A 13354-nucleotide genomic window follows, 5' to 3' on the forward strand; every position below is an offset into this window, starting at 1 on the left:
ACTGATACACAAATGCACAGTATTGTTTGCACAGTGGGATAGTATATGCTATTATTACAAATAATCCATCATTCATATGAGGTATGAACCTCTATTTTTGTCCACACGATCGGATGTCTTGGTGTTACTATGAAGGTAATACTGAATCGTCATATATCACTTCAAATTATACGAGATCATCTGGCAGTTGGCTTAGTGATGTGTGGTCCAGTCCGTCCTGATCTCTTTTGCAATGTTATTTCAAGCGTCAGTGATCACTGAAGGGCCCAGCCTGCAGTCAGTCTTGTATATTCGACATTTCACCCTCCTCATCGGACTGCACATGCCTCGCTTATGTGTATTAGATATACACCCCCCGCCCACACACACACACACACACACACAAACTGGCTACACACAATTAAGCAAAAAAAGTGTGCCTTTCGCTTATAGCGCCACTGCTTTCTTCCAGAGGCGAAGCCATGACGACAATGGAATAATTGTCAAGAAAACGTGTTGAAATGTTTTAGAACAATATATTTACTTCCATTAAATAAAGCACAATAGTTTATTTTTGGGATGTTGAAAAACGAAACAAAAGTTCCGTAACAAATAAGATACACAGAGCAAAACCAAGTTCATTTCGCAGAAACATTTGCGTATTATTACCCAGGGTTGCTATTCTAGTTCTATATTCACACAGACATAATAATAACTTTATAATGTAACACACGACTGGTGCGTTTAGTATGTACATTCTCTTGTTCGCAAGCAATGTTCCGGTGCGTTTTTCCACATGCTGTTAAACTGAATTCTTGAAAATGTTCAAGAGTTGGAGCTTTTGCCTCAACAAATTGGAGATGATATTGAGAGATATATATATATATACAACTGTTAATTACTGTCCAAAGATCGAAACGTCAAAATAAACGAGCTTTTTTGTTGTTAAATATTCTGGTATCCCAAGCTCTACACTGATTAGTGTAGGCCTACAGCACAAGATTAGAAACGGCATAATTGCGCCCGTTTCCGCTTGACATTCCATCACAGGATTTGATGCATTTTTCAGTGGTTTATTTTTCTAGTGTTCTTTAAACAAAAAGTGTAGTCTCTCGTTCCTGGGATTCGGGATTGTGAACTCTACAATCGTCTCTCACACCGGTCTATCCACTGCGTATTGGCAAGCGCTGAGGTTGGAGGCCGGGTTCTGCACACTCGCGTATCCAAAACTCGAGTGCTGCTTGGCTTTCAGTCTCAGACTGGCAAGACTGGAGTTACAAGTGTCCCGGTAAACATACGGAGGTGTCGGTGGGGCATAAGGACACGCCGGTGTTGGAACTCCAGAATTTAGCGAGGGGTTGCTGAGGTTGTTCAAGTTATTGAGGCTGTTTAAGCTTGATCCGGGGACAGACGGAACCATACTAGAGGACATGCTCATTGAAGAGATGGAGTTAGGTGGAGAGAACATGGTCTGAGACGACAGTGGATTGACGTTCATTGTATTGAAAAAGGGGAAGCTTTTTGTTGACAGGGAGGCCGATGTGAGCCCTTTTGCAGCCCAGTTGTTGTACGTATAGCTGGGATACATGTCATCGTAGGGCTGCATAAGTCCATTAAATTGCGGTCCGAAACCATTTTTACACAGCTCTGCCTGTTGATTCCTCTCCCTTTTTCTCCATTTTGCCCGTCGGTTCTTAAACCACACCTTTAAAAATATAGGAAAAATTATATTAATAAATAGCATATGCATCTGATGGTCACTTTCAAATAAGTTAGAAAAGTCAGAAAAACAAGAAAAGCGATTATTAGAAGTTTTCGGATGTGTAATTGTGGACATTAGGATAGATCACCAACAGGAGTTCGCTACTGGTGGGTTTGTTTTTGGTAGATAAACTGAACCCCACACCACCCATCATTATGGGTGGTGTGGGGTTCAGTTCGGATCCCAAGTCGCTGTTTATCAGTCACCCAGAATCTTGTCTGATTCCCCAGGAATCCGATGGGTGGTGTGGGGTTCAGTTCGGATCCCAAGTCGCTGTTTATCAGTCACCCAGAATCTTGTCTGATTCCCAAGGAATCCCAATACACATCCAGTCTGACAGCGGTCAATTGGCCGCCCGACTTTACAAATGTGTATTCTCCCTAAACGGAGACACATTAACCTTAAGGATACAACACGAGAATGACAATCACAAAATACAAGCTTGACACCTCTTTAACAGCAACTGCGGGACTCCATTAAGGCCTGTTAGCACTAAGGCGTCACTTGTGTTGATTGCAAACAATGTTTACCACCCATAATTAGACTTTTAGCAAACAGTGAACGATTTGTTATGTTGTCCGAACAAGTTATATTTAGCTAGTTAGTTATATGTATACTAACATCACGCAGTTTTAGCCTATATCTATATTAGACTATAATAAAATATAATAGGCCCTATATTAAATATTTATATAGCCTAATGTTATTAAATATTAGAATTAGTATGCATGATGGTACAAACATGTCTGGAGGGATATAACACGGTACAAAAGCAAGATCAAGTTTGCTTACATATTTAGAGCACATATTATTTCATTGTAATTTCATCAAACTTACCCTGACTCTGGCCTCCGTTAAATTTGTCCAAACGGCGATCTCCTCTCTAGTGGACATGTCCGGATAGCGGTTCCGTTGAAAAGTGGCCTCCAGTTCCTGGAGCTGTTGGCTAGTAAAATGGGTTCGTTGCCGCCTCTGTCTCTTCTTTTTTGATGGGTCATCAGACGAATCTTCGTTTTTACTCTGTCCCTTCTCTTTCTCTGCAATGGAAAGTTAAATAATATTTTAACAAGCAAGATGGGACGAGAAAGATGTTTTAGCCTCAGGTTTCAAGTTTTGATACGTTGGATGGGTCTGTTTGAGGAAAAATAGTAGGCCTAGTAGACTAACTATAGGTCTAATTAAATTTACAATGTTTGAAATCATTGTAGCATGGAAACTACTGATAGGGCTTAAATAAATTAATTGGCGGCGATTAGCAAGACAAAATTCTGAACTAGATAATCTAGTTTATTTTATTCTAAACTGAGGTGATTTTCTAAAAAGTTTTTCCAGCAAGACCAATATTAAATATCCACGCGCACGATTGAAATACGATTAGAGCTCATTAATTACATTAAACGCAATATGTATTTTCCAACATACTATGGATGGACACTTGAGAGTTTTGAAATGTTTTTATTGTTCTAAACAAAACGCTATTGTTACCGAGTAAACATTTATGAGAAGCCCGCGTTTTCAGACAATTCAAGTACTAAATAAAGCACTGTCAATTGGCATGACTAATGTAAGCTATAAAACCCAATGATTCAAGCGGCTAACTGTCGGTTCGATTTCTTGATAGGCTATATTTTCATGCCACGGACTGTCTGCAACTTCCCCCTGCTTTACATTGAAAATATATTTGAACGGAGGCTTTTTTTGAAGGCGGAAGACGAAACGATTGCCGACACCAAACTGAGACATTTTAGTTAAATGTCTCTTCAAAGGACCAGGGCTTACCTACAGACTCTGGACTGGAGGTGTCAGATACTGTGTGTACCTCCAGCCTGTGTTTTGAATCCCCAGACCGCTGAAGCGGTTGAAGACTAGAGGCCATCGTAAGCGGCGTGTGTTTACTCCCGGTTATGTGGTGATTGTGGTGATGGTGGTCCAAACTCAACGGATCCTTCATAGAGGTCATAGATAACGCAAGCGATTTATATAGGGTTCGTAAACAGCTATAGCTTCCTCTGCGAAAATCACAAAAAATGTAGACCGAAATGAACACGGGAAAAATAAAATAATTGTGTCCAGTGTAGTGAAGTGTCGGCAAGCGTTGTCAGGGTTAACTGGAACTGTGCTCCTTTCTCATTTGAATCACTCAAAACGGCACTCCTTAAACGACTTTAATCGTTTTAAAATAGACCCAGTGCTGAAGAAAGTAAGTTTTTTTTTTTCTTAGTTTCGGCTACGGAAAATGTATCTCAGTTTAATTCCGAGAGCTCCAATGAGAGCCAGAGTGACAGGCACAGGTAGCCTATGTTATATCCACTTGCATACACACACTCTCCTGCGCACCACAGCACTCCTCTTCATTTCAGCTCTCCCTCTACCCGTCCAACCGAGCTGCTCTATGCGTCCTGACGTCACACAGAGACCGCCCACAATCTGACGGAACATCTACATTTTCAGCTTTTATAACCACTAAAAGACGACCATAAGATATGAGAAAATATGCAGCCTGTGCAAGTTTGCGATGCTTTATTATTTTTCATAAAGACATGCAAAGAGAGTAACAAAGTGCATCCACAAGTAAATTAGCTTACTTGGCTTCCGATAAGGCTAAATGGATTTATGAGCATGGTTCCTAAAATCCATGAGAGGACACCGACGCTTTAAACATCATTCAAAACATGATGGTTAAACTTTTTGTCAGCAGGTATTATCAGAACACAGCGTTTTATTAACGTTGCAACTCAAGCAGAAATTTGTGTCCAAATAAAATAATCCCACAAGCAAGTAGCAGGACTATGTAAATAAGGAAACTCAGTAGGCCTACTCATAATGGCGTTCTCGGAGATGCTCTTTTAAATTCGAAGGATCAGATTTTGACACTTTTAATTGCAGGATTGGGGATCAAAGATCTAGTTACACATTCCTTTAAGATATAAAAAATGCGGTAGGCTTTATTACCCATTATAAATTATATCTATTGAATATATTTCCACACAATTTGATCATTGCTTTCATCTTATCAATTATTTTAGGGACTGAGAGCACTTTGGCTAGGTAAATCTCCGCGCATCGTCATTATTTCGCGTGAGTGAGCTCCCACTTTTATTTTCTGATTACATTTAATCTGATAAAACGCTAATTTGCTTAAGCATTTTCAACTGGCATCTTTAATGACTCCAGGCTTCTTCACTCTATTATGGTAAGTTCAGTCCGACGGGAACAATGCATTGCAACTCATAAGTCCTGTACTAAGACTAAAAACAGTCATTCTGTGACTGTAAACAAAATTAATTTATAGAAAAAAAGATTTCCCCACCATCGTGTTTTCAAAATTATAAAATTTAAATTGATCTATTAACATAATATTATCACAGGAGAAAATAATCGATGAAAGTATGCTTTTGGTTGGTTTTCTTCTAGAATTCTAGAAATGGAATATTAATAAATGCATAGGCTAATAATAGCAGTTAGTAAAAGAAGCGGCTGATTGCGATATCGTGCGTTCATTTGTACATAATATTGAAATGGTATTAAACATTGTAGTTATTGAAATAACTATTGAAAGCTGCCCCTTTTTCTTTGTACACTCCAGAAAAAAATTCTTAAGGTTCACGATATCCATTCAGATTTTGACTGCTAGTTCTGTGGACATGGCACTACCAGTGTGGTCCTAATTAGGTCCTGTAAAATGCCCTGAAACTCACTTAAAGGTCAGACTTAAGAACAACCCTGAACCAAATAGTAAAGACGCAGTGAGGTCAACATAGTCTCATGAGAATTCGTCACAATATCGGGTGGTGAGGTCCCTTCACTCACTTTAGAATGCTTATGAAAGTAACCCGGCAGATTGCTAATATATGATCCTGAAATCGACAAGCCCTGTATGAACACGTCTTATTTTGTATGATTATGACGTCGTATTCAATGCATAGCTATGCGCATAGCCACTGCACATGATTAAAGATCGGTTTTCGATCTGATTCACACTTGCCGTTCAGTTTTCTTTATTAATTTTTTGTGACATGGCTTCCACTTTGAGAAAATACCTGTTTTTCAGCAACCACGAGAAAGTCGATCTTAATAGCTAGATCGTTTTGATCAGTTCGTCTGGACCTGAGGTATCATAAAATGACAATAATATCCAATATTAATAATAATATAAATGAGAAAATGTCTTAAGTACGTACATATTAAATGTGCGCATCGAAATCTCCTAGGTAGTAAAAGTGGCCGAGCTCATTCTTGTTAAATATACGTATAGGTTTGGACTAGATTATTGTTCTGTATTTATTCTGGACCCTCAAAATGCTTCAGAGCGTTCCCCTGCCTGCTGTGGATTACTGGCCATGGTGCGCCACAGAGCCATTAATTACCAATTCAGTCAATATACGGGAGACGACAAAGCTTTTTCCATAGGATTAAGAGGACATTAGATTCTTCCATTAGTATATTCCTCCTCACGAGGAGGCTTTCATTACACATTTACTTTCCCCCCGAGTCTATCTAACAACCGCTGCATATATTACCGCTCAGGAGACGAGATTGTCAGTAATCAAGTCACTCGAGTGTCTTTTCACTCTTACTTTGCTGTTTGGATTGTATGCCCACTTTCTCCTGTATCTCTTACTCTCTGATGCATCCGTTCTATTCAAGTATAAAATCGTTCATACTAAATGACAACATATAGGCTCCCAAATATGATCAAATTACAATTAATTTATCTTATTAAGTAAAGAAATTTGAATGGGGGGGGGAAGCATGCATGCATGTATTAAACATTACTACAGAATGAATTAACAAAATATTATTCATACATGACAAAGGACGTCTTCTCTGATAAACCTTTTTCAAATTATTATTTCTTAAATTAAACTTACAGGCAGCACCAAACTACATCAGTCCTGACGGATCTCCTTAAGCCACTAATAATATATTGATGACACTTTATACTTCCATTTGCCATTAACAAACATATACTGTAGGTATGATTCATTATTAACAGATTAGTAGCTAGTTCATCAACATTTAAATCTTACAAGTTAAACTTTCATGACATTCATAATTACATTAATGTATTTTTCAGTTTTAACTACAATGCGTTGTATTCTGCAATTAAGCTTTTAATGGGTTATTCATGAGTTGCACAATGTTAATATAATTTATATGACATAACCTACCACAAAGAAGCAAATTTGAGTCTGTATGTGCTGTTTAAAAAAAAAAATGTATTGTTTTTCTATGAAAATATTTGCCAGATCAGTGGTTCACAACCTTTTTACCTTGAAGCCCCCTCTACTTGTATATAGTGTTTCACCGCCATGGATGCGCGCTCTCTCTCTTCGCTCTCTATGTGTTTGCTCGTGCGCGCGCGCGCGAGAGAGAGCGCTATCATCGATGGCCATGAGAAATGCAAAATTACGATTATAATACAATGATCTGTGGGAACGGGCATTGCCACGGATTTTACGTAACCGCGATTGACATGATACTTGATACATTTCTAGCGGTCTACATTTCTACTGGTCTATTACACATTGACGCAAGAGCCATGCAGTTGCTTGATGGTCTTCTTTAAAGCATCAACAAGGTATGAAGTTTTAAGAGGTTTTCACAGCCTTGCAGTGCGTGGTTATTATGTTATAATATTTTTATGATAATTGAAGATCCTAGAAAAAACCCCACAAGCACGCTGCATTAGAAGCAGAATACTGTACATTTGGTGCGTCATCCTCATACAGTTGTGCAAAGAGGCTGTTCTTGGTAGTTATATTTTTTTAAATATATTTTTTTATGTTTAAGGTTTTGCTTATCGAGTTAGATGATGACGATGCTGTTTACTGTTATCGCGTATATTAAGAATTCGCACATATTTCTCAGAATCTTGTGTGTGAGCACGAGATTAATCCGTCATTCAAAACGCAGACCGTGATATTGACACATAAATACAAGCAAGAAACTCCGCTTAAACTATCTTCATGTGGTATATTTCTCCCTCGGTCTCTGCGTGTGCGTGAATGAAAGAGATCGAGTGCGAGGACAGCACCCATGCGAGTAAAAAGGCGCTTATAAAATGCAAAAATAATTAAATAACTCTTTTTAAATTATTTGGTATATGAGGGATGATACATTTGGATACGTTTTAATTCTGATGGTAGACTGCAATAATAAGTTCATAACTTGGGGCGTTAGATCAGTTGTTAATCGCGCCAGTGCACCCAAATAATTTTCTGCATTTGCAAGCAGTAATTTTCAATCGCAAATGCAAGTAAAACGCTCGCACTGTAGAGTGCGAAATCATACGAAATAGCCAACTCGTAAAATATGTACGAATTTTCATGAGATCGGGTAGAGCACTGATTATTGTAAATGATTCACGAAAGTCACCGTGTCTTTATTATATTTACTAAAATAAAAATGCAAACATTTATATTTTTGACTTCATCTGGGGGGTCCCTAATGCCCCAACCCCTCACCGAGCACTGTTTAATATTGTCTGTGTATGGCAATATTACTGGGAACTTAATTTTAATCTACTGGTTCTACTGAATTGCAATTTAAACATTTAATATGCATTAAAGTCTCAGTGAATATGTGAACCATTGGTTGGCAGTATTTCATTTAGGAATCATAAATACCCCTACTAGCATGTTAAAAAATCTGATCAGTATTTTGTTTGAACGTATTCATGGTACTTTAAAGTTGTCCCCATTCTAATCACAGACTATGAAAATTATAAAACTACACAGTCCCTGAGGAGCTGGTATATGCGGTAGCAGGAAGAGGCTCACTCACCCATGTATGATTCTGTCCTACCACCAGATGTCAATCTTTGACTATAAACGTCTAACGGTTCCGCTTTCCCCGGAACCAGTCATTTGTCAAACACCATAGGTGTTTGCTCACGCTTTACTTATACCGTAAGCTACTTGCGATAACTGGGCGGAAAAACATGGGCCTATATATTATACTGACCAGACAATACTCACTGTAAGTAGCTAGGAGGTTAATTAAACCAAATAAACCATGAATTATCCCAGACCTTCTCCTCAGACCTAAAAAGCGGGGTGCCTTGTCATTCGCCAATGCCTTCTTACCTAATTGGGCACACGTTGATGCAAGTTTGCGGCAGTGGGAGTCCATTTGACAGATTATGTGTTGAGCCCCTGTGCAAAAAAAATAAAAAATAAAAAATAAGAGAGAGAGAGAGAGAGAGAAAGACGTTTAACAACATATATAAAACGTTTATATTGGAATGATCATATTTGTAGAACAACTTTGGTCTGTTGAGTAGATTGCCTGCTCAGTTTTCAAATGTCACATACTGTAGACTATGTCCTTCACTTTATAAAGGTTATGAAAATGACTGGTCGGATGGGCCTCTCAGTAATGATATATTTCAAATCCATTGGCATATATTGGATATTTCCTGCCTGTAATGGGATGTGCACATTCCTCATCGTTTGTTTTGAAATCCCTTAACGCTTGCTTCGAGTCCCTCCTAATTAAGACCCGTGCCTCCAAACGCACACGAAAACAACGCACAAAGAGGAGACGCGCGTGTGTGTTTGTCAGTGAATAAAGAAAGACCAGTTTGAGCGCGAGAAGTTGAGTGATTCCGCTGTAAAATCAGGGGATTAGTGTCTGATTGAGATGTCTGTAGGATGGATATTACAAAATTCATTATCGCAGCTCTATACTAACCCGATATGAAGTAACACAGATGGGCCTTTATTAGCCCAGGCTTCGGCTGTTTGCTTATGATAATTTCCGACTGAAATTTGCATGCAATCCTGCTGTTAACCGTTTTCCCTCTCAATTTTTCTCTTTCCGAAAGCAACGCTTTGCCTTAGCCCTCCCCTTCTATATCACCTGCCTCGCATCTGTCTTTAGTCTAAGGCCTGAGATCGTGGAAATTTAATTTACGCCCAGAAAATGCGTAACTTGAGGGAGAAAATCATTCATCAAAATACTATTTTAAGATGTAGCAAATTTTTAAAGTAGGCTAACCAAATTATTTGCAATTTAAAGTAGCCTATAAAATGACCAACTAAAGTTGCTACAGTTTTCTTCCGTTCTAACTTTCCTGAGTGTAATGAGGCTTTGCGCTCCGTTTTCATTTAATTTAATTTAAAAAAATGTACTTCTATATCGATTTGATTAAAAAGACATATTTGATTAAAAAGAGATAGGTTTTTTTTATAGAGCAAATTGCAAGGTACACAAATATTTTGTGAGTTGAACAGCAAATTTTGAGTTGGATTAATGCTGCCTCAGTTACTTATTTATTTGATTATTAATGTAATTTGATTCATTATAGGGAATTATTTAAATTCTATTTTATAACGAGAAAGGAAAAGTCCCGCATTCTGTGGCATGCAAAAACATTCAATATATATTGATAAAGAGACGCTTCGGTCTCAGGCACTTACATTTTATGTTATAACAACAACTGATCCAATAATAATAATAATTATTATAATTATAATAAATATAATAATAATAATCCTAAATGTATGTATTTATTTATTTTTGCTAATTTTGTTCCTGTGATTAATTGGAACAAATTAAGCTCTTTTGTTTTCATGTAGGCTAATGTCGGTAATAGAACCAAAGCTCACACTTTAGTGTTGTTTTGTGAGTGTGTGTGTGTGTGTGTGTGTGTGTGTGTGTGTGTGTGTGTGTGTGTGTGTGCGTGTTTTAAGATGAGATACGTTTAAATTACATTTATTGTTCTTAAGTATAAAACAAAAATAAGACAGGCGCTTCTTCAAATTATGGTTAATTAGTAAGCTACTTAAATATACTTTTGTATTGTATTGGTTAAGATTTTCAATTATTATTCAATTTATTTAAATTCTTAATAATTAATTCAGTTAAATGTTTTATCGCAAGTGTCAATAGACATAAGAATAGTGTTGTGTATTTAAAATCACCGGCCGGACAGGCCGTTTTGGTAGAAGATTTCTGTTCATGCCAACTAATCATATTTGTATTAATGTTAATTATACGCTCGAACTATGAAGTTTTCTTTGCATCATTTGGCTCACATTGTTAAATATACATATCATTATCAACAGCAAAGTTAAGGTGTAACCTGCCAAAACATCACTTATCGTGGCTCACCATCTAACAACACTAAATCTGAAGTTCACCCATGGCTTGCAACCCTGAGGTGGAACGAATTCCTTCACTTGCATTATCTCACATTCAAGGGTGTCATGTGCACTTACAGTAGTTGTTGAAAAGCGGCGTTTTGCGGCCGTCCCAATCTTGATTTTCTTTTTTAAAAGATTAATTCCACACCTCTGAACAAGCTTATCTTTACTCTTGAGGATGTCCGGGTGCATAAACTGTTGCTACCAGGTCCAAAACGAACGTAACCTCTTCCCCTGCTTAGATCTCTGTGTTCTTTCAAATAACACGAAAACATGCATATATTACCTTCAACCTAGGTTGTCACGCGCTACAAACTACTAAGTTACTTTAGTTGCTCATATTGTCTGCCGAGCCTCCACGACTGCAACTTTTTTTCCCTCACAAAGACGCAGAGAGTGGTGCATTTCCCCCTCTCTCACGAGCCTAGACTGTCAGCGCGTGGGCGTGAGTCAGAGTTTGTGTGTATAAGCGCGTGCGTGTGCATGCGTGCTACAGTGGGTGTGTTTGTATGCTCAACCGACACGTAGAGTGTGTGAAAGGGGTGAACTTAGTGATGTGGGAAGTCTGTTCGCTGAGTATAGATATTTCAAATATAAATTAACCAGTAAAATAGGAATAAGTTAATTCAACGAACGAGTTAAATCCGAAGAACGCTAAAATAGGTATCGAATAAAGATTTTAATTCTTTCTTGTTTTTGTTTTACCTTTTTAACTAGCTGTCAATGCATTTCAAAGTGATTCTATATAGATATTATGCTGAAGCATAAATCTACCAACTGAAATGAGTTGCAAAAAATGAAATGAGATCTTAAAAGAAAAAGGAAGCTAGTTTAAAGTGCTTAAATTTTCTGTCTTTTCCATATATATATATATAGAGTCTATTGGACAAACAATTTAGTTTTTTGGAGTCATATAATAATAATAGCCTAATTATAATAATTAGTAACGTGTTTATAAATAAGGGAGCAATTCAACTGAATTAGATCTATTTGTACTAATAGCTGTAGCAAAAAACTATTTGGGCTAGATAGTCTTTTGACTTCGCGTGAGAAGGCCAGCTATGCTGATGTGACGATGACCAGCTACCGTAGGCCTATAGTAGCCTAATGTTGAGTTTGATTTATTTAATTTATACCACCAAGTCTGCAGTTATTTAAAATACCATATATTCTGTTGAAGTGTTTGTGTTTATGGGTGTGCTTTCTCGGTGTCGGTCAGGCCTAGAAATTAAGTGAACAGCTGGCTTGGATGCAAATGATCTTTAAAGATCCGCGTGCAATTTCCATCCGCACCTCACGCTAGCAAAGCAGACCGGACGAAGGTTTCACGCGCCTAATCCGTTTTTTACATTTTGGGTCATACATCCATTAAGCGAGTAATTAATGCGCCTGGCCACGAGGGAATTCTCAAGCCCGTGTAGACTCAGAGGAACTCGCGCGTCTTGTGTTGGAACACCCCACTCACCCTGTCACAGCTTTAGGCCTGCGTGTCTGAAAATGACATGCACGTTTATCTATAATTCTGCATGCTGACAGCTGTTATTATCTAGCTACCTCGTGTATTGAATTATAGATAAAAACATACCCACCGCTTGACTTTATTGTTACAAATAAAATAGCTACTAAATGTATTTTTAACACTATTTTCTAGACTCTTATTAGAGTTGTATTTTTTCTGAATATATTTTAATAATGAAAATGATTTGCCACATCTATGGTGTTTTCTCTCGTCCTTATTTTCAGCTGTAAAAAGCGCAGAAGCATCGTAAATCTGCTTTACCATGCGCCTGATGTCCATCTCTACTGTCTTGTGTCAAAACAGCGGTTCTGTGGGAGAGATGCTTCCTTGCAACGGTCTTACCCTCATCTGGCAGCAGCCGGAGCCTTCGCGTTCTCACGCTGAAAAAGACTGCAAAGGAAAGCCCAAAGTTCAGAAAAAGGGGTCGCTCGAAGATCTTCATGCCTCGGGGGCAGACCGGCGGCTTCTTTTCATTTCTGGCTCGTTATCGATTCCCTGTTGTCATCTTTGGCGTCGTAGAAGGACACTTGAAAGAATATCTGACAAGGCTCTGATGTGCAGTCTTAAGTGACCCGAGCAAACTCTGTTTAAAGACCTTACAGCCACGTAAACCTCTCCACTGCAAGATGGTTGACACTGATGTGGTGATGCATATAATCATTTTATATGCAATATATTGGTCTAGACACATGATTAAGTGTAAAAAAAAAACAACAACTATTGAGTGATTTGAGCATGCATCAAATAGATGGTACTTGCTGCAGCCAATTAGTACAAATGCTCATCATCCAATATTCAGTATACCATACAGAAATGTAATATATGGCAAAATATGTAAACACACACACACACATATAAAATGTATGTTCTTAGTTGGGTTTCACTTATAGAGGATAAGTCACATAATTGTACATATATGCAATGTATATATTTGTATAAATGTAT

General features: G+C 37.9%; 1 protein-coding gene across 3 annotated transcripts; it reads right to left on the reverse strand.

Moving 5' to 3' along the window:
- Nucleotides 1-528: 528 nt before the first annotated feature.
- Nucleotides 529-12913, reverse strand: LOC127659562 (pituitary homeobox 2). Of its 3 annotated transcripts, none has more exons than XM_052149433.1 (4): nt 12752-12913; nt 8830-8898; nt 2579-2778; nt 529-1684 (listed from the first exon to the last, which is right to left on the reverse strand). In XM_052149433.1, the coding sequence occupies exons 1-4, from the start codon at nt 12849-12851 to the stop codon at nt 1133-1135; spliced, it is 921 nt and encodes a 306-aa protein (XP_052005393.1). In that variant the 5' UTR covers nt 12852-12913; the 3' UTR covers nt 529-1132. The 3 variants fall into 3 exon arrangements, with proteins under 3 accessions (XP_052005393.1, XP_052005394.1, XP_052005391.1); XM_052149434.1 differs by lacking the exon at nt 12752-12913 and adding an exon at nt 10966-11311; XM_052149431.1 differs by lacking the exons at nt 8830-8898; nt 12752-12913 and adding an exon at nt 3521-4103.
- Nucleotides 12914-13354: the final 441 nt, after the last annotated feature.

This window comes from Xyrauchen texanus, chromosome 19 (genome assembly GCF_025860055.1).
Source record: "Xyrauchen texanus isolate HMW12.3.18 chromosome 19, RBS_HiC_50CHRs, whole genome shotgun sequence".
Classification (NCBI taxonomy): domain Eukaryota; kingdom Metazoa; phylum Chordata; class Actinopteri; order Cypriniformes; family Catostomidae; genus Xyrauchen; species Xyrauchen texanus.

Coding starts and splice junctions, on each gene's coding strand:
- LOC127659562 (XM_052149431.1), bottom strand. CDS start 3,701: ATGACCTCTATGAAGGATCCGTTGAGTTTGGACCACCATCACCACAAT. Junction 2,779..3,520: donor CTCCAGTCCAGAGTCTGTAG/GTAAGCCCTGGT, acceptor TTTCCATTGCAG/AGAAAGAGAAGGGACAGAGT. Junction 1,685..2,578: donor TAACGGAGGCCAGAGTCAGG/GTAAGTTTGATG, acceptor ATATTTTTAAAG/GTGTGGTTTAAGAACCGACG.